This window comes from Saccostrea echinata, unplaced genomic scaffold, assembly GCF_033153115.1.
Source record: "Saccostrea echinata isolate AGI-Se365-2 ecotype Australia unplaced genomic scaffold, CSIRO_AGI_Sech_v1 ptg000057l, whole genome shotgun sequence".
Classification (NCBI taxonomy): Eukaryota; Metazoa; Mollusca; class Bivalvia; order Ostreida; family Ostreidae; genus Saccostrea; species Saccostrea echinata.
The window spans coordinates 2108152-2134312 of NW_026889806.1; the positions used below are offsets into that span (position 1 = coordinate 2108152).

At 32.5% G+C, this 26161-nt stretch overlaps 1 protein-coding gene across 1 annotated transcript; it reads right to left on the reverse strand.

Annotated features, from left to right (window-relative positions):
• Positions 1 to 2: 2 nt before the first annotated feature.
• On the reverse strand, positions 3 to 26161 carry LOC133174036 (collagen alpha-6(VI) chain-like). Its single transcript, XM_061309078.1, has 15 exons — positions 25774 to 26161; positions 10694 to 10762; positions 8834 to 8845; positions 8029 to 8607; positions 7788 to 7847; positions 6449 to 7015; positions 6246 to 6287; positions 6108 to 6149; positions 3719 to 4306; positions 3539 to 3598; positions 1986 to 2558; positions 1637 to 1693; positions 977 to 1546; positions 137 to 254; positions 3 to 39 (listed from the first exon to the last, which is right to left on the reverse strand). Exons 2-15 carry the CDS (start codon positions 10758 to 10760, stop codon positions 3 to 5), a joined length of 3372 nt encoding a protein of 1123 aa, XP_061165062.1. The 5' UTR covers positions 10761 to 10762; positions 25774 to 26161.

Genomic DNA, 26161 nt, shown 5'->3' on the forward strand with positions numbered 1-26161 from the left:
AGTCAAAGCATGTGAAACATCGGTTGATGAGGATAGACGCTGCAGTGTTCTTTGAGAGGTGTACTCAAAGTTTTCTCTTCTTTCGCTTTCAGGACTTTCAGTTGTCACAGAAATAGTTTCATTGCCAGAAACTTGCAAAGTTGATGTTTGAGCTTGAATACGTTTACTAGATAGAATTGTTATTGCCGTTGGCCATGGGGTAGCAACTGTTGTTGTAATTATGGAGTTTCTCTTTCCTTTTTTCTTTTTTTGAACTAAAAAACACAAGCAGAAAAAACCCATGAAAACAAATCACACATTTCATCAATCAAATTTTTAAACATAGATGATGAAAGTAAAAAAATATTTCTTTTTTACGAGTATAATCAATTTTACTACATTCTCAACAGTTAAATACTGTAATTTATTATTCAATAAAAGTGATATTTTGTCACAGTTTTGAAGAGCATCAAAGTATATTTTGTCACAGTGTGAAAGAAAATCAAAATATATTTTGTCACAGTGTGAAAGAAAATCAAAATATAATTTGTCACAGTGTGAAAGAATTTAATTGCAGCAAAAATCTCGATTTTCCTTCCCTCCATCAGGAGTGTTGTAAAACATAACTGGAACTTCTTCGTCTGTTATAAGATAAAGAGAGAAAATAAACCATCCTGAAAGAGACTAAAACTTCCAAAGTTTTTCCAAGTATGTTGTTGAAAATCCTTGTTTACAGTGTTTTCATTCTTACATTCGCTTAGATATGACGTCTGAATTGTTCATCTAAGACGTCACAGCCTATGACACAGTGTTAAGAAAAGGCGGTGGGGAAGGGAAAATAAAAAAAAATCTAATAAACAAAAAAATCAATATTTTGCAGTTGAATATGGAATTTATTTCACTTGTCACTCTGAAAATATCGAAAAATCCTGTCTCACTCGTGAAATAAACTTCAATAAACTACTATATATTGAATATCCTTTATATATATACTTACAGAATCGAATATTTTGCACGACAGGTTTTCCGCTTTTTTTGTAGACCTGTAAATCTTTATATGATTTCACATGGTAAAAATGCTTTTCAAGCGGTCTACTTGCAATGCTTTCAAGTACTGTCTTATTAGTGAGAGCAACTGGAATAATGTTGACTTTGATTCCTTCATGTTTCGCCTGACTTATCTCCGATTGAAGGACAAAATGATCACCTGTGGGATTCATGTCTGTTAATATAATCAGGATCTTTTCGCCTACCCTTGCTTTTTCCTGAAGGAAAAGTTCCCTTGCTTTTGCAACAGCATTTCCTAAGTTGGCAGAGTCAAACCTCAGTCTTTTTGGAGTTCTTTTGATTCCCTTTATGAGACTTTTCTTACCAAGGTGGTCCTTGAAGTTAAATACTACTGTCGGTGTCTCTCCGTAGACAATTAAAGCCACTCGCACGCCGCTCGGACTAATTTTTGCTCTTTTAACAAGTTTGATAACGTATTTCAAAAACTGCCTTTTAAAATTCCGTTTGCTAACTCTGGTTGATGCATGCAAAACGAATGCAATATCTGCCAAGGAGTCATCTAGAGGATAATAAAATAAAAATTTAATTCAAATCAAGATTTAAATTATAGATAAATCAAAAATATAAAAATGAACAAAGTGATAATTACCTTTCTTTTGACCGATTTTATTCAAAGCTTTTAATCGATGCTCTTTAGAGTCCGCGTCTAAAATTTAAAAAAATAGTAATTGACGCCTTTATATCAATTCCTTGTACAGAATAAAACAAATAAACTCGATAACCTGTTGGTTTTTGACATGACAAAGAGTTGTTAAGAGGAACTTTTTTCCAAATCTTCAAACTAATCCCTAAAATGACTAACGTATGGAAAATTCTAATGAAGATCTCTACGGTGTTTCCCTTACATCATCTTACATTAAATTAGAATTCAAAATCATTTTCTATAACGTCCACCACAGCCATTATTTTCTGTTGTATTTTGAAAAAAATATACTCACTATGTATGATGTTCTGTGCAACAACATCCAAAATATGAGATTTTGAAAGCAAATCTTGATACGATCCAACTTTGAGAAGGGATCCACTTTCCCTTTGTTCTGTAAGAGACTTTATCTGGCCGTCATTAGAAACTCCTACTGTGACTGCCTGAACGTCCACCTCAGAGCTCTGTAACTTATCTTTTACTGATGTACAGTTGTCTGATGCCATAGTGTCTGTAATTATTAGAATCTGATTACTAGCTGTTTTAACATTTTCTAAATTTTGAATCGACTTCAGCGCTTCTTCCATGGCTTGGCACAAAACAGCAGATTTGCTTCGCAGTGTCTTTGATAATCCAATGATTGTGTTTCTTGTTTCATTCAAACTAATGCTTCCTTTAAACTGCTTAATGATGTTGACGCTTTTTCCATAGTTGATAACAGCAACGTCAGTTCTGTGTTTGGGCAGGTCTGGGTATTGTACAATGCTTGCCATGAAAGGTAACAGGTGTTTATAAAAGTCCTTTGGCTTGGTGGTCCCATACGATTGGAACAAAATTGCTAAATTTATGTTCGGTGATGGCCATGGCTCTAAAAAGCAATTGTTGTATTTGAAACTTTATTCAAGCACATCAGTTCAAAATAATCGACTCAATGTCCTTTTCACATAAGAAATCTGTAAAATTTTCTTTTAATTTTTCTGACTTACCATAACAATGCTAGAGCAATATAGTAAGAAGGACTGGAAGGATTCCGATACTAGGGGCAGGCGCAGACACCTAGTTCATTCTCTCCATTCGCCTATTCATATTCTATTTGCATCGTTCCTACTATCCTTTGTTACGAAAAGCATACTTTAAGCAAAGGCTATTTACGGAAGTACTTATATTTCTATGAAAGTATCGTTCGCAAAGGTTCTATTCCTTAAAATATATAGTGCAATTTTCCATGCAAATATTATAGATTGTATATATATATATTTAATTTGAGTGTGCACACACAGCTATGAAATTAAATTCATTAAAAATATAATTTAGATAATTTCAATGCCATGATTGGTTAAATTTGTGCATTTCATTGTTAGGTAACGTATACATGTTAAACAGAACTAGGAACTATATGATCTTTTGTGGTAAAGCAATGGACAATACGAACATGCCACAAACCATGCCCTTGTGCACACGAGCTTTCAAAACGAAGCAATTGGAGAACTCTTCATTCATACGTACTAATCTTATTTGACATGTGCTTATAACTTTATACAACGAAATCTTCAATAGCTCTAAATTCCTTTAACAATTTAGCAGTAAGTTGGGCCACATAAAATTAATAGTTTGATTCTCATTGCAAGCTGGTCTTCTATTTAACTTTAAACTGCTCATAGACTGAGGATAACGTTATAGATGCAGTAAAAGGTGCAAAAACTTTAAATTTCAATGAATTTTACTTGCATTTCTTCATCCACATTCCAATAAAAAATTTAATTTCCAGCTCCCCTGTCCATTTTTTATGGGAGGAATATGAGAATCTGATAATTAATTTTATGTGGACTTACAAATTCACGTACAAACCTGTGTTTAGTCCTGGTGCAGAAGTTGCATGAGTTGTCTTCTTGGACTTACGACCTTGAACTGTATTTAAGTAATTTCATCAAATTACGCTGATTAAATTGACAGACATATCTGTTTTAAGAAATTTTGATTGCCTTTTCCTTTCCTTTGATTTATATTTAGATTTTAATTTAAACTTACGTGCCCTAATTCCGTTTACTACATTTGTCAAAATATCTCTATTTGAAATGAGGTCTTTATACTGTGTCACTGACTGGAAATGATTTCCTGTTGGAGTACTCGAAATTTTCTGCAGTTCTTTCAAGTCTGCTTTTTCCACCCCAATCGTGAAAATCGGGGTTTTGAAATCTGTTTTTAATCTACTAACTTCATCTTGGACAGAATATGCTGATCTTGATGACGGCCAATCAGTTATTAATATAATGGCAGAGGGAACCCCTTCTTCGGTTCTCGCTCCCTCTTGCTTGGTAAACAGTTGTGTTCTTACCAAGTGTATGGCATCACCTAAGTTAGCGTTACTGTTTCTAACTTTTGGACTGCTTTTTCTAATGGCTTTGCGCAAGTCTGACTTTTTGGAGTATTTGTTAAAGTTAAATAGTATCTTTCCCGACGCACCATAATTAACTAAGGCCACTCGGACTTCTCCAGAATCTATTCGAGCTTTTGCAAAGAGGCTTGATATAAAGTTAAGCAAGTTGTTTTTAAAATCCTTTGCTTTCGTCTTATGACTCGCGTGAAATACCACAGCTATATCTGCTTTCACATTACCTGAAAGAGAGAAAAAATCAAACATTACAATTCGCAATAAAATTCAACAACAAATATTTATTAAGAATTAAACCTGCGTACCAGTATGAATTTCACAAACACTATCATATATGGTATATGTTGCTTTTATATTTGTATTTATTTAAGAGAAACGACTCATACAAATGAATTCATGTATTTACTTGTTACGGTTTCTATCCTATGGCTGAATAATAATTTGAAAAATTGAAATGCTTTACAGGTGTAGAATTAAAGAATATGTTTTAATGATCTCAAGAATGAATACTCATCATATTTCTTTTCAATGTGAATTTTAAGGAATTTGGAATGGACAGCGTATTTTAAAGCAGGAAAAAAATTAAAACGTTTAAATTTGAACGCATCAAAAGAAAATAGGAATATTATCAAAGAAATACCTTATAATTGCCTTCCTTGTCCGTGACGTCTCCGCTTTCTAACTACTGATTCTCAAACACTCCATGCCGTGATAAAGAATACTTCATAGAAATATGGAAGGTGATAGTCATCATTACAGAAAGAAGTTATGAGTGGCAAATAGGTTAAATCATTCATTGTTTTAATTAAAGGTGTATACGACTCATGATCATAATCATTTAATAAAGTTAAAACTGAGTACAACTCATGATCATAATCAATTAATGATTTGAACATTAATTGATGGTATTATTTTTATTTTGCTGGTGCTACAAGTATTTCTAGTATTCTGCTAGTATTCTTTTCCTCTTTTTTCGGATTGAGATTTCTAGACATCATTTGCCACTCATGAAAGAAATGGTATAAATCTAGGAATCAACACCATAACCATGCAATATCTATGTTTCAGTCTAATATGTTTTTCACTTTATGTAAAAAAGATAGGAATTCAGCAATATATTTGAACTATTATTGTACTAGATACTTGACAAAAATAAAATATAAAAAAAATTCGTTGTAAGATATTGTGAATTTCTCATGAAAGATTTAGTTACTGAACAATGAAGGCAAAGTTATTACATTGCTTATTTATTATCTTACTTCGCAAATTAATGAATAAGCAAACGATTTGTTATTTAATTAACTTCGCAAAGCTTTATCTTTTTTTAAAGCAAGACGAGTTTTAATTTTGTTCACAATTGTAACGAAGCACATTAAAAGACGAACCACTTTCACAATTAACATAGATGGTTCATTAGATCATGTTAAATTTATACATAGTGTAGGTATACATTGACTTTTATTTTTCATCAAATTAAACCAACGACATGAACCATAGAAGCTGAGAAGTTGATAGAAGTACAGATCATGCATGGATGCAATTCAGAGAAACATGCAATACAGTTTAAGAATTCAGTACAAATCATGAATGAAGATTTGACATATGATATTATACTATTTTTTTCTATAGACTGTCAACAATAATCAGGTTTAACTGAAAGACAGGCAACGGAGATGAAACTAGAACAGCTCAGAAAGTTAATTTTTAACCACTGTTGTATCAACGTCTCAAACATATTAGAAGTTAAAACACGCAAACCTCATTATCACCAACATCAATCTACCAAAGTCGTTGTGAATGTCTAGTCGTCTAGACGCATTAGACAGTTTTTGCAGTATTATACTAGTATGCCTTATAATCATGTCAAATCTGACAACTATGATACAGAATAATAGAAATTCTCAGGAGAGATTTTATAAAGAGGAAATGACAGGAGGACAGGTTTCTTCTCCGTTACATTGTTTTTTAATATTCATATCTAACATCTACAAGCAAATTTCTCATAACCTGTTCTTTTATACTTACTATCAATACCGTTTGTGAAATCTGTAGTGTCTAGAGTTGATTCTGAAAGATCAGAATAAAACACACGATAATTACAAAAAAATCTTTCTGGCGTGTACATATTAACAATATTAAATTTATAATCTGCATTTTGCTTACCTTCGAAAACAATGCTTGGTGTCGTGCTTAAAATTTTATTCACTAAAAAAGAAACAGTTCTGATGAAATGATACAATTATCGAAGACAAAAGTATTCAAATCAAATAACAAATTAAAAAGCGAGTCAATCTTATCAAGATTGTCTATGAAGATGGCAAAACAGGAATGAAAAAGCTGAAAAAATATTACAAAAAAGCACGCACGTGAAGGAAGTCTATTTTGGATATCTTGCAAGACAACAGAGAGCTGAGAAGCATCGTTCAAAATGAAACTAAATGTATGAGAATCAGAAAGCGCATTCACTTCATCCTTATTGTAGAGATTCAAGCCCACTCCTATCATCGTCACTCCAGTATTCTTCATCTCCGCTACACTTTTGGGAAATGCAGGAACATATTTGCTATCAGAGTTATCGTTTGTGATTACCAAAAGCGTATTTGGAACATCCAAGCGATCACCGGAAGCTTCCACAAAAATTGACGTGCGAACTACATCTAAAGCACCAGCTAAATTCGCTTCTTCAGAACCCCAGCTGCTAAAATCTATATTCAGTGCATTCAAAAGCTTTTTCTTGTTTTGTTTGTAATCATTGAAATCAAATATGGTGGTTGTTCCCATGCCGTAAACGAGGAAAGCTACTCTGACGTCATCATTATCAACGTCTGCATTAGCTATCAGACTTTGCAAGAACTGTACCATTAAATTGAAATCACGTTCAGCTGTTGTGTCAGAGTAATGGAGAAGTAGAGTTAAATCCGTTTTATTACTTCCTAAAATGGGATATAAGTTAAATTTGAGTAACCTTTTTCTAATATAAATGCAAGTGAAATTACACCTTCGTCTTAAATACTTAAAGGAAGAAAACAATTAAATTCATGTAATGATAATTTTAAAAGTTTACAAATTGATTAGCGTCTAAACCAAAAGAATGCGATATTATCAATCCGATAATGTACCACTAAGCGTTATATACATAGATATAGACATCAGCTTTGTAAGTAAACTAACTATTAGATTTGTTTTTATTCTTTAGAAAAACATGTATTAATATATATATTAATGGTTATCGAAGTTTGTTTATTTTTTCCAGAGTTTTTTTTAACATTCTAAACACATGCTAATACAGTTTTTATGTTTTTCTAAGTTTATATTAGATCTTAGATGAGAAGAATTTCTTGGTCTTTCAAAAATAGGTTATTTTGGGAATCGTTAATTATCACACGTTTCAACTCAATGTGCGGATACATGTAAGTACTTCACTGGAGGCGGAATAAAAGTCAAAATAAGTTATATAAAAATTATGATTATAACGGTTAGGAACTAACCTTCTATAGGAGATACAAACGCCAAATGGGTTCCTGAAAATCATCCAAAACATGCAAATTAGATTTCTCTAAGGGCAAATATCAGTTGAGAAAAATAGGGAAATGGTAAAACAACCATGAGAAAGCACAAGGAAGAATAGGAATAATCTACAAAGGGAATCTAGCTAAAATCCAGCACTCGGTCACATGCCAAAAATTTGCTTTTTTCAAAATATACCTGTGGCAGTTACTGCAGAGCCTTCTATTTCCTCATTATCATAAATATAAGTAGTAGTTACTATAAAATAGAAACACGCTCATTGTCAAATAATCACGCTCATTGTCAACTTATCATTTTCAGAATGCGTTTGGAAAATAAAATATTTCTTGGGACATATTTGACATCCACAGTAAGAACAGTATGCTTAGAAACTTTGAAATGTAAAAAAAAAATAACTGACGATATATACAAAACTCACTTGAGCAAATTCCAACATAAGCCAGATCTTTGATTAAACTAATATTTTCCGATGGTGCAAGTTCGTATGTATTCTCCAGATATGGGTCGCTGGCAAAAGAATGTATTTCTGTCATGTCTTTTACGCCTTTCGATATCACCAGTATGCTGACTTGGTCTTTCAGGAACTGTACTTGTTGTGATGCTTCATATTTTTTTCTCTCAGAGTTTCCTGTTGTTATTAAAAGGATTACATTTGGTGCATCCGGCCTATCCCCATAAGGCTCGAAGAATACCTGCCTTCGAAGCAAATCGAATGCATCTGCAAAGTTTCTCTCTCCTGGAGTAAAAATTGCAGATTCTATGGCCGACTTGATGTCCGATTTTGAGGAGTATTTATCCAGTCTAAAATGGAGTACTGGGCTGGAACTAAATGTCACAAAGGCTACCCTGGCAATCCCAGAGTCAATTTGGAAATCTTCAACTAAGTCTAATAGAAACTTCTTGAACTCGTCATTTTGTGTTGAATTGTTTATAGTGGTGTCAAGTAAAATCACAATATCCATAGATTCACTACAACCTAAGTCAAAAGGAAGTCCTTCTGTTGAGAGAAAAAAAAGTTTAGTCATTTTTCTTATTAATACATCCATCTTCTATACGTATTAAGATATTTGCTTTTGATATTCAAACAAATAATAAAAGGATTTATAAAACTTCACTAAATTTAAAATTAAGAATGAAGGAGTTTCGGGAAACTTCACTTAATAACGTTAAGCTGACATTAAAAAGTCAAAACGTAAAAGAAGCTCAATTTCACAAGGACTTACCTTCATAATCAGCTGAAAAAGGAAAATGAAACAATATTAATTTACTATACAAACTTTCGATGTTTATCAGACAGTCTACGAATAAGTTATAAATCATCTTTTTTCGTTGAAGAATTAGACTTTCTTTTATTTGCCACATCATTAAGTGATTAATCATAATGTACGTTTTTCCTAATTAATTCCTCTTTGCATAAAATCTATTTTGGCACTAAAATTGTAAAATGTTTGTTAAAGAGTTATTTCCCTTGGTTCGTAACTTACTTGTAATTCTAATAGACTTAGTAACAATCTGGTATCTGTGACCAAAACTCTTTTACAAACTGAAGGTTGGTTCTTTTATTAAACCTTGATAAGGTGTTACTTAACAGAAGTAGTTACCATTTCCACAACTCGTAAATATTCAGTAAAATTTATTTCTTTGGTAAAGTTTGCAACTCATTCTATTCCGACGACAGAGATTAGTCATCTAGATTAGATTTTTAAAGATGAAAATTATCTTTTTAACCAATCCTCATATTTTATAGATAAATTTTACAAACATTAACTGTACTGTTAGGTTCTGATTGGTCTTAAGTATGTTCAAATGCTGTATTCTTTTGAAAAGTTTAATTTTGTAATAATGATTCTTTGAAGTTGATACGTGAATTGCAAAGATATACACTTTAACTAATTTTTGAGAGAAGATATGAATGTTTATAAAACTTAATCTTGCGCCACCCAGCAAAATCTTATAATGAGATATTTTGATGTAGATTTATATTCTTTTATCGACGCGATGTTGTAATCATACGCTTTACTTATCTCTTGGCTACTCGCAGGTTTGTAAATATTTCTAATCAGCTGTTACCGACTTTAACCATATCTTTATAGCCAAGATGAAGCAATTACAAACACAAAAATAAATAAATTGTCAGGAATACGAAAAGAAAATATCGAGTAAAAAACAGTTGCTGCTAAAATGATAAATGGAATTTTTCACCGAGATCAGGGTCACTCGATCCCAAACGTGTCTCGAAAACGGTGTACTAACTAACTATGAATCCTTTCTGAGATTGACTGAGATTGACGATTTAATTAATTTGCAATGAGATTAGGAACTGTAATATTTAATTTTATAAATAATGAAGTAAGCCATCTTTGACAGTGTATTGTTTTTCCTGTGTTGAACAATTTAGATGATGTGATTACTTGTAAATTCTACGGTAATCGAACATTTTTTTTTTTTTTTTTTTTTTTGTAAAACTGAAAAAAGTATTTGCAAGCGATGTCTTTATGAAGATTGATCACGTAATTTCTATCTTACCAGGAGATAAAAAAAGTGCACATGCCAACATTTGAAATACATTTATGTACACAACTGCGCAAATCAAAAGACTGTAAAATGCTTTGCCTAAACAGTTTTCTTGAAAAATGTTTAGATTTAGAAATCTTTTCGTAGCATGAATAACATCATTTCTAGACGCTTATGTAAAAGAACAAAAAATGAATATATATATCAAATATCTTTGAAATGTATGAAGTTAAGTAGAAGTCTGTAAGATATTAAATTATTGTAGATTAAATGCGGTTGAAATAAATGTTTAGATTATGCAACAAGCTTGAGATTCAAGATATGCCATTGAAGTGTTATGAAATGTAAAAGAAAAGATAAGCCCAGAAAACCGAGATTAGCAGGACATGAATAGTTTCATGGTTAAAAAAGACCTTAAGTATTCAGTTTGATAGAGAAGAGTCTGCTGTCAGGTGTGGTTGTGTAAAACAAATAACGATTCTGGGGAAAAATAGGTTTCACATTGTCTATATGCTTCTCTGCAACACCATTTATCATGTCACAGTTGGATTAAAAAAAACAATACTTACAAATGGAATGTGAAGACTTGAGTAATACACAAGTAGCAATTAACGTCAACCAAAGCGAACTCTCCATCGCTGAAAGAGAGAGAAAATAAATAAAGCATTACAAATCAAAGTTTTATGATACAGATGAGTTGACGTGATTCAAGTGCTTGCAATTAAACCGCATTCCGAATTATAAAACACTACTAAGTCAATATGTTTCAAAGACATTAAATTACTCTATTAAGCCAAGAAATTTAGACATTTCCATTAGGGAGTATTTTTGACGCCGTGGGAATATGTTGAAAGATTCAAAAAGTCTACATTTTTTGTATTGCAAAGTTTTAAGTTATCGACACAAATTTTTTTATTGGACATCTAGATTATATGACGAGGCTGAATTATGACATTACAAAAACTATTTTATATGTACGTAGACATAATGCCTCTCTTCGACAAAGAAAATTTTCCAGTCAAGTTTTCCAGTCAGCGAGCAGAGTCTTGACGTTGTTTACGGAGATAAACGAAAATAAGACAAGCATGCCATATATGGTTGTGTAGATAAATCATCGCAGAAGACAATGGTAATAAACAGATTGAAAGTGCATTTTCATGAAATATAACATCAGACATTATTATTGAGGGTACACAAGCATATGGAAGATATGTCACCTATGTTTTCTATAGTATTCTATATATCAGGAAAATTAGTGGGGGAGGAGGGGGGTGTGTGCCCCCTGTTCCTATGGCCATGCACTAGTGTGCTGTTCTTGAAAAGATTTTAAATATTGTTCCTATAGATTTCTATGTAAAAAATTAATCGCATATTGTGACTCCTTAATTCTCAATTTTCTCCCCCTTGAAAAAAGGACGTGGCCTTCATTGATTAAACTTAAATTCCCTTTATCCAAGGATGCTTTGCGGCAAGTTTGGTTGCAATTGGCCCTGTAGTTCTTGTGAAGAAGTCGAAAATGTGAAAAGTATACAGATGATACACGACAAGCAAAAGACGGACGCCAGACACTCTTCGATCAGAAAAGTTCACTTGAGCCTTCTGGTCAGGTGAGCTAAACATTGTATTAGCCTTATATTTTCTTTAAAGAAGTTTGTTCCATTCCATATCTATTTCTAAGGTGTTAAAATATAATAAAAAGTTGCAGAGTAGTTAATAACTTCCTGGCTAATATTTCTCTAGTTAAGAAAAATTACCCTATCTTTTCATATATTGTATACCATAATGAACCATATGTTATCGTATGAAAATCCTAGTTAGCTTAAAAAGTTAATTATTCTTGAAAGGTCTTAAATTATAATATCCACTAATATATCAATATAACTGATATATCAAATAAAAATATACTCTCCACTGGCTAATGTTGTAATTGGGGTATTTTTTCTGTTGCCAATACTGACAAGCATTATCAGTCAACTTGCATCCTATAATACACATTATAATGAGGCACAGTGACCCTCAAAAAAGAGAATTATTGCATGATTCATGCAATCATGCGATTTTTTTAATACTTGAAAGTATTATTATTATTTTTAAGGATGCTCTAAACACTGCACACTAAAGAGTTCTACTTGTAGGGTAGTTTTATGCAGTTAGAGTGATCTGCCCTTAGAAGTAAGATAGAAAAAATGGTTATTTACTGTTAATTACACAATTTATAATAGATTGAAATATTCTTAGCATTATATTAGAACAAGAATAAGTAATTAAATTCATTATTTCCATTGATTTTCCCACTGTAAGTAAACAACAGTGATTTCTGTCCATTGTCTTTGAACATTTTTCCTGCGGAAATAAGGCAGGTACCCTATGTTGAAAATGAACTAAATAGTCTCAATATGCACACCTTTATATGATATATTTATCTCCAAGCCCAAAAAGCACTTTTTGTTAGTGTTTAGAGCTTCCTTAAGGTTACAGAGAAATAAACTTTTATGGAGAGAAAGTTATGCCATGGGTCTCAAGTTCCAAGAACTGGAAGGGTCGGTAGACACAGGATTTTCAAACAATATTCGAAAAATATAACACAAACGAATTTTCTACATTTCCATGCTTCTATTAATGAATTTTACGCTATTTAATCTAGAAACGAAAGAGAATTACCCGTTGAAAACCAACCCTTTACATCAATCACCTCTTTTAAACTTTGTTTTACTCTGTTTGGGATGGGGTCATTTTTCAACGGGGGCCAATTTCTTATAAGTTGCACGGGTAGAAAACTGCCCCTAGGATTCTTTTTATACAAAAACTAACATTTTTTCTACGGCTGAGGGGTCATTTGTCAACGTCGAAAAATGGTCCCCGGTCATTTTTCTATGGGTTCATTATTCGTCTTTACACCGGCACTTATATTTCGCACTCTTTGATCGCTTAAGAGTGCAGTTTATCAAAACATTGCTAAACTGACATTTTTGATAAGTATTACGATTGATAAAACATAAATCAAAAAGAAAATATCGAATATGACTCAATATGTCTCTTTAAATTTAATGAATATCCGATGCACCGATTAGCTCAAAATTCAATATTTTATTACAGTATTTTTTAAAATCGATATTTTTGACATCGAAGATCTTATCATATGCCTTACAGTTAATAGTTACTAAATCTTCAGTTTGGATTCAAATAAAAAAGATTTGAAGTCATTACTTTTACTGAAGAATCATCATTGTTCTTGGGGAACAATGTTCGTGGATTTCGTTAATCATCCGAAGTTACGACCTTACATCCTTGTCGATATGGTCGATACAATGAACTTGTCAGCAAATACAATCTATCATTAAGTCAAATGCTGACTGACTTTTTCATACTAATTGTTTGGCCATTATTTACACTGAATTGTCGACGAATTTTTCCGCTATTTCCCGATCATGACAAGGAGCACACGGCGGACGTGACCGGTCAGCAGGGGATGCTCACTCCTCCATGGCACCTGATCCCACCTCTGATGTCTTAAAGGTCCGTGTTTGCTCTGTTCCTATTTTGTAACGTTTTATGGACTTTTGAGCTCGAATACTGTTCGTTATCTCCACATATTTCATCCTCACGATTAATGTATCAATTCATTGAATCTTTTTTATGTACTTGTACGATTTCCCACGAAATTACGTCCCCATGAACTACTGTGGAATCATCATTGTTTGTGGGGGATCAATGTTCGTGGATTTCGTGGGTCACCCTTACCCACGAATTTACATCCCCACGAACAATTTTTTTGTCAACGCATGGATTAATTAAATATACCAAATAAACGAGCTGCCCACGAAATTACATCCCAACGAACCAATAAAATTTTGCTTGCCCAAGAACATTGACCCCCACGAATTTAAATGATTCCACAGTAGTTAAGTTTTGGTTGCCAACGAACATTAACCCCCACAAATTTAAAAAAAAAATATTCCACAGTATTTATACTTTGTATTGATGTACACATGGTTCCTGATCCCACTTTAGATGTTTGTGTTTGCTCTGCTTTCAGTTTGAATTGTTTAATGGACTTTTGAGCCTGATAACTACTAATATTCGTTATTTTCACATATCATGCATTAGGAATGAATGTTTAAAATGGTCAGAGCTCCATTTGAATTTTGAGATTTTATACACTTTCATGCACTTCATTAATTTGGTTTAAGTTTGATAGGAATGAAAAAATTAGATCAGGAAAATTCGATAATTTAAAACATTAATTAATTAATTTTTTCCAAAAAGAAAGAACGTCGTTTAAAGTCAACACCTTTAGTTTTTCCCGTCATACACTACATTAAATATATAAAAAGAAATTTAACTGATGGAAAGTCATAATATATAACGGACATTAACAGATATCACATCGCCATCATTAATTGTAAGGATGTATAGACGTTGTATGAGACTCATTTTTTAGTCATTAGAAACGGTTTTTTCTCTGCAGTTATAAAAAAGCGGCTCGGGGATAGTTTCGCTGATGGTTATTTTTGTGGGCTGTAAATTTCCAATGGTTTGTCTTTTTTTCATATTCGCCTAGGTCAAGTCCTATTTGGGTATATTTACTATCGGGTAGGTAGAGTTTACATGTACTTAAGTTCGAGATTCAGTTCATCAAGACAATGATTGGTGTAGACGGGTTTAGTCTCATTGTATATTTTGTAACCTCGTACAGATATGTCTTACATAATATTCTATGTTATTTTTGGAATAAGCCAAGTAACGCGAAGTTATTCCTGATGTCTGTCACAAAATCGTGCCATAACTGTCGAAAACCCTGTTAAATAGACTCACACTTGAGTATATTATTGACCTTGACCTAAACGTGTGCCGTTTTCTTGAATGCCATCTTGCTAAGGAGGTCAATCAACGAGAAAGTAATTTGGTCGCTGAAATTTAACTCTTTTACAATTAAGAGAATAAATTACAGTTTATATTGTTACTGATTGGCTAAAGGTGTGTCATTACTTCATTCAACGTTCAACGTGTGACCTTGAGTGAGGACCACGAAACACCTTAAGTACATGGTCAACAAAATTTCTAAAATTCTAAATTTGATTTCGATCAATAATTTTATGGTTAAAGAGCCTTTTCGGTATCTCATTGTCCAATGACTAAATCAAAGTATCAAGGTATCTATTATTTTGACTAAATCAAAGTATCAAAGTATTTATTTTCTTTCGGAAATCAAAGTATTTTTACTATGAAATTTTCAATTCTTCCATTCTCAAATGAAAGTTTTTTTTTTATCTAAAGGAAATATTTCGTCTAAATTCAAAAGTGATTTCTAAACGTAAGTGTCATTGATATGACATTTGAGAGATATAATGCTCAGAATCTCATGAAAAAGATTCATTTATAATCAAAGTTTCATAGTAAATTTTCAAAGTATTAAAGAAAATCAACGTAACATTAAGTATTAAAGTAAGTACATGTACAGAGTAATGAAATATGAAAATAACAATGATCATGCTAAAAAATCTAATGAAACAATACAAAGTATGAATGAGGAGAGCAAATACAAATCTCTGAGGTGGGATCAGGTGCCATTGAGGAGTAAGCATCCCCTGTTGACTGGTCACACCAACTGAGTGTCCTTTGTCATGATCGGATAAACGGAAAAATGAATATGAAACCAAAGGCGTAATAATTTTGCATAAAGGACGTCAGTCAACAATTCATCTAACGACAGATTGTATTTTACAAACAAGTTCATTGTATCAACTATAGAATTTACGAAATGTTGACCTTAGATGAGATTGCAGATACCGTTGTATCAACTTGGTTATCAGTAGCCTTCCTCGTTTTAGAAATTATTCGTACGAAGAACATGTCCTTGAGTATCGCATCAACTGTGAGACATAAACCCCATATGCTGAATAGTGGTACATTGCTACATGAACAAGCATTCTGAGAGTATTGCATTAGCAATACTAGTCCCCTACCGGCAAGTGTAATCTGGTTCCCCTTAAGAATTGAAAATGTCATATCTCCGTCAAAAATCAATGATGCGGAACGAAATGCAAACTTGATCTATAACTAATCAAGGTAAAGTCACATACCAAAAATCAGCTCAATATCTGAAAGCGTTCAGAAGAAAATTGCGGAAAACCCTTAAAAATTGAAAAGGCCATAATTCCGTCAAAAATCAATGAAGCGGAACGAAATGCAAACTTGATCTGTAACTCATCAAGATACACTCACATGCCAAAAATCAGCTCAATATCTGCAAGCGTTTAGGAAAAAAGTGCGGAAAACCAAGTGGGACAGACAGACAGACAGACAGAGGGACAGACAGACAGACAGACAGACGGACAGACAGACAGACAGACAGACGGATGGACAGACGGACGGACAGACTCAGAGGAAACCTATAGTCCCCTCCGGTTTCACCGGTAGGGGACTAATAAGGGGAGTTGACAATAGCAAAGTTAGTCATCACGTTTATCATTAAGTTAAGTTGTTAGTTTGCCATCAATGTCTTTCTCTAAAAAAATATCCAAATATGAAGTAGATGTATCATATTCCGTCATGTTTTTTTTTTCGAGCTCAATGGAATAAATGGAATCAACGTATGGATGAAAATAGATATTAATAATAGATTAAATGTCCTCGGTATCTGTAAATGTGAAATTGAAGGTCATAGCAAGAAACTTATACTTTTCATGTGGAAGTTTTTGAATAAATTCTGCTTCATAAGAACAAGTATGCAAATAAACTATAGATAAATATAGTAATTATTAGTAAGGGCTAAAATATTTCATCAAGTGTTCGAGAATTATGATCCAGACACGCCTTTGCTACAGTCAGACACCTAATTATGCAGAAACTAATATGTCTCCACCTTTGTGGGAGACATAACTGCGTAATACTTGGCAGGTCACAGAAATAAATAAGAAACTTGTGCATTTTGTAAACATTGTTACATACAATGACCGAAAGATGAAATCAAATAGAGAAGAATTAGAGAATTTGCACAAATGTGTCGAAGTGTCCGTAACAATTATCAACAATGTCTATCAGATGTTCAGAAATGCATTCATACAATTTATGATGGAATGTAAAAAGAATGTATATGTATTGGTGAGCATTCATCATCTACATAAAGTTTGTATTCTACGTAACAAAAGCAAATTATCTAAACTGATAACACATTTCTGAATATCTGATGGATTTTAAAGAAGGATTAAAAATCGGTTCAGTAATCTTAGGGAACTTTAAGCTGGTTTGCAGTAACACGTTTCGGACGGATTTTGAATCGTTGAAATATAATATATTCACAAAGAGAGTAATTAATTAATTATACAGAGACTTGATGTTTTGACATAATTCAAGTGACCCACACGCTACACGCGTTTTGACAAAACCCTCATTCCGATTACAGAGTGAAAATATTAAAAGGGAAGACATGATTCACATATATTTGATATCTTTCAGTTGATTCGATACGCAAGAGTACGGTCTACGTACGAACAATTTTTAGAACAAGCTATTGACAAATTAGTTGATGGTACAAGGATAACAACTGTCTCGTTTAAAGTCAACATTTAGCAAATTCTATGGTGGAATCAATGACCTTGTCACAAAATAATTTGTCGTCAAATATTGACTGACGATTTTCATGTAAATTGTTAGGCCATTATTTTCCCATTGAATTGTCTATGGATTTTTCCGTTTGCCCCATCATGACAAGAAGCACATGGTGGGTGTGACCGGTCGACAAGAGTTGGTTACTCCTCCATGGCACCTGATCCCACTTTAATGCGTGTAGAGGTCCATGTTTGCTCTGCTCCCAATGTGTATTGTTTCAATGAACTTTTGAGCTTGATTACTGTTCGTTATCTTTATATTTCATTCATGTCAAAAGCTTGTTTACTTGCAGTTTACTGGCGTATGTCAGTTTTATATTTGCATGTAAGAAATAGTAACATAATCATTTCACTTCTGAAACGTTTGTTTTGTGTTCCTTTTGGTAATATAAACCATATAGTGTTACGATCTTTGATACTTAGAACGTTCGGAAAATGATTTGTAGACTTTGAGTACAATGGTGAATGTGACCGTTAAGAGGCATATTGATGACCCCTTATGGAAAATTTGGGTCAACATAATGAGCTAAAATATATTATTTGAAATGATTTTCATAACTCTGTGTTTAATTTATGAATTAATTTCAAATCAAAAAATCGCATTTGCAGTTTTATCCTCACGTTGATTATGAAAATCAAAACTCGGGACATTGTAGATGATAAAAAAAGATAGTTTGACTGCTATTCAAGGGATTGAACTTAAGAAATAAAAAATAGGAAGTTCTTAACCTACGCCAAACAGCTGGTGAAACTCGCTTCCCAGTGCGTAAGTACCTCTTATGTCTAATTGAGGAAATATGGAATTACCTAAGAGAGGCTTTATTGTAAACACACTTAAGCAATAAACACCTCTTTTACGTATATGTATGTTTTAATCGAAAAAATGCATTGATAAATTCCCCCGAAAAATCACCTCTTAATCGATTTCACTAGAATTTGTACATCGTTTTCTTCTATTGTCTACAAGAGTGAGTCTATAATATATTTTGATGTGTGTATAGTAGCAATGTCAGAAGATTTAATTGCTTTTTTAGATAAGGCCATTTTCCCCAGCAGTAACCAGGGTGGTGATATGGTCAAAATTATCAGTTCCATTTGATTGCATCAATATTTCTCTAGAAAATTACATTATTAAATGTTTCGCAACGTAAAGCTATTTAAACATTGGTCAGCTGAATTCATGGTAGTATAATTACATTTCCAAATATTTTTCCTTAAGATTCTTTGAAAATTGGAAAAAGTTCATGTTCTCATGAACTACCGCGGGATGAGTAAGAATATATTTCCATTGTGATGTGACTGAAGTCAAAAAATTGTGCGAACTTTTTTTCCCCCTAAAATGATCTTTGAATGACAAAAATATGTGACAAGTCATCAGAAAAATAATGTAAATATAAGATATGAATTTAATTTTTGAGAATTCATGGGGTACATGAGATACATGAACTACAACTCTTCATGCCTGCATATTTATCACGAAGCGCTAACGTGCTTCATGAAATATGCAGGCGTGAAGCGTCGTAGTTCATATCCTCATGAATTCTCAAAAATTAAATTCATCTCTTAAATATTCTGAGTTTTTCTAAGTTTATGTCCGTTGTAAACCCTGGACGCAGGATAAATCGTAATTGTAGAAAAAACAGGAAATCAGTGAATTTTATAGTAAAATGATGTATTATATATAGTGAATATATACATGTTCTTAGATATCTTGAAATAAAATTAAATAAACTTTTTGTTACACTCAATGCACTTTTGACAAATAATTTATGTAAGACTTGTTTTCTCTCAACCATAGAAGGTACAGACAATATATGTTATAATATCTCTAGAAAAAAAATCCATCGTAAATGTTTTCCATGAAACTGTAATTTACAATACAGTTTTTATATTCCTATCATTTTCTCGGTTTGAACCACTTTTTATCTCCAAGGCAGCTTACACCTGTTTGCACAAAAAAGATACCAGAACCCTGCTTTAGTTATACTCCTTGCAAATATGCTGCTGCTAAAACAGACCTCCCCCGCACAAGAGTGCTTCACAGAGATGGCTTTAAACCTAATCACTTGCTGTCAAGCATTTTAACCCAAACCCTTCCGTTCCAGGGAGGACCCGTGTTTTTGAGTGTAAAACTTTAATAACGTTAACTGAAATCATAAAAGTATTAGAAACATTTTAGAAAGTTCACTCCACCAGAAGGGGTTAAACACTGACATTCACTTCGTTTGACCTTTGTGAAGTAAATATAGAGCCTTAAACCATGCAACCCCCCCCCCCCCCTAATATTTTTCATTGATTTTATTACCATGTCAATACTTTATGCTTTAAAGGTCTACGACAGGATATATATACCGGCGACATTTTAAGAATTACACTTCTTGAACTCAGATAAGAATAATAATCAGAATCCTAAACCTATTGTACATCCTGTAACAAAAGATGATATATATGAATTGATATATACTCTCTATATTCTATATATATATTCCTAGTTTTATGATTTTTATTAAACAATTGTCGATTTTTAATCATGCTGTTATAATTATTTGAATCTTTATTTTTTGTGCAAAATTAATCTCAAAATATTTACATCCACTGAATATTTTTTCCTTTTTATAAAAAACAAATCCTCTTAGTCATCCCATTAACTCTAAACTACATGAAGTTAGAACTGCTTTTATAGCAACCTAGATGAAAGATTTCTTAAAAAGTGGGCTCTTCGATCCATTAATGACATGTACCATGATGTAAGGATCCATAACACAATATTTTCACGTACTAACACCTACTATCTACGATTATACTTGTACAGATATTAAAATAAACAATAAAATTAATTACTTTGGTCTTTCTTTGATTGTTTCTAGGGAAATTTTAAAACAGTTAACGTTGCCATCGATGTAGAAAAAATACGTAATCCGGGTTCTGTATTTTTCTGCAATGGTTGCAACCCTTAATTCCAGAATTCAAGAAGAAAGAAATCATTCAAATAAGAAAATGTAGAATGACAAAATGAAGGTATTGAATAGGATTAAGTTATGTGTTGTTCTGTGTCTCTTCTACTTGAACTACTTCAAGATAACCTCTACTGTCATTCGAATTTGCAATGAGCCTTTCTATAGCAAGAATGTAATTGCAAATGATACCCACTATTTAATCTTTGCCAGAGTTTTCGTATACTATTTTGATGGGATATTGCACTAGCAGTTTAAATGAAAAACAATTATATACAGTTTATCTATTTAGTTTCTCTTCAGCGAGGTTAATGCTGTTTGAGAGGGGTAGAGGGGTATTTGAATGCTTTGATAATTGACTTCCAGTACTAAGTGCGTTATCTATAACTATAACTATATATAATTATATATTATACAGTTATGGAATGGGTACGAGGGAAATAGCAAATTTATGGTTCCCCGAGGGAGGAAACTATTTAAACAAGTTCACATTTAATTATTACACTAAGCGCTTTCGCTGTGAGGCTCTTCAGAGTGTAACAAAGTTTATAAAAACAATACAACTTGGTTTTTCAAATTTTCGTCAAGTGAAGACATACGCACAGTGGCCAAATGTATGGACCCCTATGTGGAACCTGTCCTTATTTAAAAACAGGAGAGACGTTTACTTTTAAATGTGGTAAAACATTTACCGTAAATGCGAATATGTCATGCAAATCTAAAAAATTAATATACTGTATGACTTGTACTTCATGCGGGGAAAACTACATTGGACAGACCGGTAACAAACTAGCTGACCCCGTAAGAGTCCATAAACAACAAATACGGGACCCTTCTGTCAGGAATACGCCATGCAGTGTACATTTTGATTCATGTGCGAATGGAAACTTTTTAATATTTCCATTTTATAAAGTTCTAGAAAATAATGAACAATTACGGAGAGCCAAGGAAGATTACTTTGTAAAATTATTTAAACCTAAACTGAATTTAAATTGAACATTATAGCTTAAAATTAGCAGTCTATTTCATCACAATGTACATATGTTCAATTCTCTACTTTTGGCGCCCTAATGACATTTACCTGCGCCAATATATAATGCTGCCTTTATGACGTCACAATAACGACATCATAACAACCAAGTTGTATTGTTTTTATAAACTTTGTTACACTCTGAAGAGCCTCACGGCGAAAGCACTTAGTGTAATAATTAAATGTGAACTTGTTTGTTTATCTTGGATTTTATTTTAATATCTATCTATCTATCTATCTATCTATCTATCTATCTATCTATCTATCTATCTATCTATCTATACACCAGTCAGCAGAAAAATAACTCGCTGTGTTGAATATCTATACTTTACATAACCATGGTGTAATAGCAGGAGCTTATAGATCAAATCCATTGTTGATCTTTTTATCAGGAAACATTGCAGTGTTTATCTTTAGGCTCCAGAATTTTGAAATGAATACCTTTTATCATGACCTTGCTGCTGTATCGCTTCATCTGGTTTTATTTCTTATATTTTTTTTTTACATCCTACAGAGAGATTTTTTTGAAGGCCTATAATATGGAACTTTAAAATGTTGTATTAATTCTTGGATCAAACATAAGACTTCAAAGATTTTATATTTACATTTCATCTTGTGTTTTCCTTTCTTTCCCTGATTTGTATTTTGTGTCTTATAATGATAGTTTAAAGTAATACTATCTATATACTGTTAAAAACAACACATGTAAACTTTTATAGCCACCTGAACAACAACAGTAAAGATAAACACTCCTCCTATCGTTAGTTTGTTAAGTTTTTAGAGTTAAACACTGTAATGATGAATGTTTCTAAAATATTTGTACAGTTGGCATTTAAGGTAGTACAAAACACCCATGAAATCTGTATTAACTAACATCTTATAAGTACACTAGAAAAAATTAAATAATATCACTATAATATCAGTAATCAGTGATCTCTGTAAGGAAATTAATAATCTGGGACATATTTCTGCAATATTTTACAAAAATGAGAGAATCCTATATATTGGTCATTTTAGAGACTACATTTTAGATAAAGAAAGACTTTGTATCCTAGAACAAATGTTCAAATTTTAAAAAATATTGAATTTAAGGAAAAAAAAATTGGCCTATCTATTGTGTACTACCTTAACTTTGTAATATACCAAGTAACGGCAGACGTTGCAGTGATAAAATTTGGTGTGTTCCAGACTAATGACCATTGACTAGTAGATTGGGTAGGTTGACATGGGGGATGGGGGTATGTAGTTAACACTGACCTGTAGATAGGGTTGTGTGGGCTTGGTGGGTATCCTGTTATCACTGACATGTAGATAGGGTTGGGTGGACATAGGAACTATCCTGTTACCACTGACATGTAGATACGGTTGGGTGGACATAGGAGGTATCCTATTACCACTGACATGTAGATAGGGTTGGGTGGACATAGGAACTATCCTGTTACCACCGACATGTAGATAGGGTTGGGTGGATATAGGAGCTATTCTGTTACCACTGACTTGTAGATAGGGTTGGATGGACATAGGAGCTATCCTGTTACAACTGACGTGTAGATACGGTTGGGTGGACATGAGGGTTCCTGTTTTCCATCCTCACAGTCCTTTCTCCTAAACTTCTTTCGTTTTCTCCCTTTTAACATTTCCGAAATCTCGCTACCTACTGTCCTCTTCATTCTTCTATCATCTTTTTAAATTAAGCTAAACCTAGTTACAACTAAGATTTCTTTTGTTTTCTTCATCTTGTCCATCCAATAAAAATAGGAGGTGTGTAAATTTCATGTTTTAAAATCAAATAATTGTAAAATAAATATGAATAAAGGACCGAATATGATATATGAGATGTATGTTTCAAAGCTTACTGTATTTAAGTTTATGGGGTAATAAACAATGCCTTAAATGGTTGTTTGATAAGCTTTAATTGTCACCCAGTATAAACATTGCAGATCATAAAAGACCCTTCAATCAGATAACCTTCTATGAACAATCTTTGAATTCGAGCTGCCGGTTGTGTAGAACAAGAGTGTTTTTATTTATTACAGCTGGGCAATATGTTTTATTGTTATCTTATATACATCTTATATAAATTGTTAGATATTTCCTGCGCTGTTGCAGAGTAATGGATTTAAACCGGTAATAAAAGATCTGGAATGCTTAATAAATAATATCGATGTAGAAAATCTCTTCATCTCACTTCTACTCTTTTAATTGATAGAATTATCTCTCCATTCAGCATTTCGTACCCCATTAGTATTACTTGTTTTCTGAATTCATGAGTTATGCAGAATGTTTTAAATTTATTTGAAAATTAGATTTTATCTCTCAGTTGAAGCATCCCTTTCAGGTGTGAGAATTTTATTTATGACGAAATATATAATGGTTTTGAATGTTTCTGAAGTAAAATATTTGAAAGAGGAAAAAAAGAAAATAAATGTTACTAAAACCAATTGACATTATAAGAAAAAGCTGAAAAAGAGTAAATATCTGCCTTGTTGCCAACCACATTCAAACAGCACTTAACTAGATTCAGTTTGATACCAAAAAAAAAACAACAACTTGGGAATCAAGCGTACGCGGTGATTTCTAAATAATGTGATAAATATTGAATTTCAGAAGAAGTGGAAAGGCTGATTTCCATTTTTAACGTATCACAGCGCACATTATGAACAAATTTTATAATGTTTAACCCAGGTGTTTCGAGACAAGTCAATATCTATTTTAAAAATGTCAGAAGGTATTCTATTTCACTTGAATTTAATTTTTTTAGAAAGATATATGAGAAGTATTACTTAAAATTGATGGAAAATGCGTTCACTATCATAATATAATAGAGCATAGTGAGAATTACGTAACAACAATGTATATTTCTTGGTTAATTACGTAACATGCATGCTGGGGTACCGGGCATGCATCCACAGAGTAAAATGTTGTTCAATATTCCAATACCAAAGTGACAAACTTAATTTCAGAACAGATAACTAAGGTGTTATTGGCATGAATACTTCTCAGAATAAATGTTTTGCCATTCCAGTTTCAAGTACCAGTATGCTTGTTAGGTTATTTCTAATTTGTAGCGAGTAAGCATTCTGAAGTATGGCCGAGGACTTGGTTAACAAAGAAAACATGTCTCATGTAAAACTTGTATTCTTAAAGTGTATGAAATAAAAATGTTGTTTTATATTCCTACTTGTCAATCAACTCAAAGCTTACCTGGGCCCTGGTAATTATATAAACAGTAAGTTGCCTTCTTTGTTTGTTGACAAGGGGAGGAACGGTTGCAACATTTTCTGACAAAAATACGTAATACAGATAATGTAATTCTATCTAATGATTGCAACCGTTTATCCCCGTTGTAACAACCAAAGGAAGGGATGTTATTGTTCTATCTATTTGTATATAATTAATTCTTAAGTGGGTTAAAGTACATAAAACATTCTATTATTGATCCGTACATTACTTTGGTGAAATAGCCATGAAAAGTTAACTTCTGACATTTTTTGAGATATTTCTGAAGCACATGGCTTTAAAAACACAACTAACTAGTTTTGAAGATTATTGTGCTTATTGACTAATCAACAAACAATCGGTTTTCATAAGATATAAAGGAAAAAAGTCAGTGGTTAACTGATTAACAACAATCGGCGTTTGTAAAAAAAAAAAAAAAAATGGAGAAAATATTCAGTGGATGTAGATATTTCCCTTTAAACTCGTTGTTGCTTCAAAGAACCAAAATTTTATACCTGTATGTTTTGAAATTCTTTTTATTTCAAAATTAGAATCAATGTTAAATTAGTTAGTCACAAGATCAAAAACATTCGACAAAATTTTCTATAAAAAACATTTGGACATGAAAAGCTAAAAGCCTTGTATAAGTGGGTTGTGATAAGTAAGCTTTTTATTGGAAACTCAGATCAAATTATACATGTATTTTTGATTTTTATCACTTTGATGAAAAAATACCAATTTTTTTAATATGGTCTAATGCAACCTTGCAAAAGTACACTAATCTAAGGGATTACATCAAAATTTAAAAAAAAATAGTTTTAATAAACGTATCCTACCTCCTGGTGACTTCCTGCTTTTTTCAGACGTCAACTAGTATTCCTTAAGCTGTAAATGTTCCGAGTCAGTAGAATAACATTCTACCTCTACTTCAGCAAACATGGGATATAGAATTAAAGAAGGATCTTTAATCCAGAATTATATCATGTGCTTAATGTTTAGTAAGACTCCTCCGAGTTCTTGTTTCTAGAAGGACGTCTGTTCCCTCCGACAGTCTCGCCAGAAGCTCAGAGAACTTCAACTCTTGGTGTGTTTCTACGTAATAGGAACCACACGATGCCTCGACATCTCAAGATCCTTCACAGCGTATAGAATGAAATTAAAAGTCTTAAGATTTTTGATGTATGGAGATGATAGCTTGTGAAGCCGTAATTATTAGCCTTCTAC

Excerpts from the sequence above, each read along its gene's own strand:
- LOC133174036 (XM_061309078.1), bottom strand. The coding sequence starts at position 10,760 with ATGGAGAGTTCGCTTTGGTTGACGTTAATTGCTACTTGTGTATTACTC. Across the intron at positions 7,848-8,028 it reads TTATGTTGGAATTTGCTCAA|TAACTACTACTTATATTTAT; the intron begins GTGAGTTTTGTA and ends TCTATTTTATAG. Across the intron at positions 6,150-6,245 it reads ACCAAGCATTGTTTTCGAAG|AATCAACTCTAGACACTACA; the intron begins GTAAGCAAAATG and ends CTGATCTTTCAG.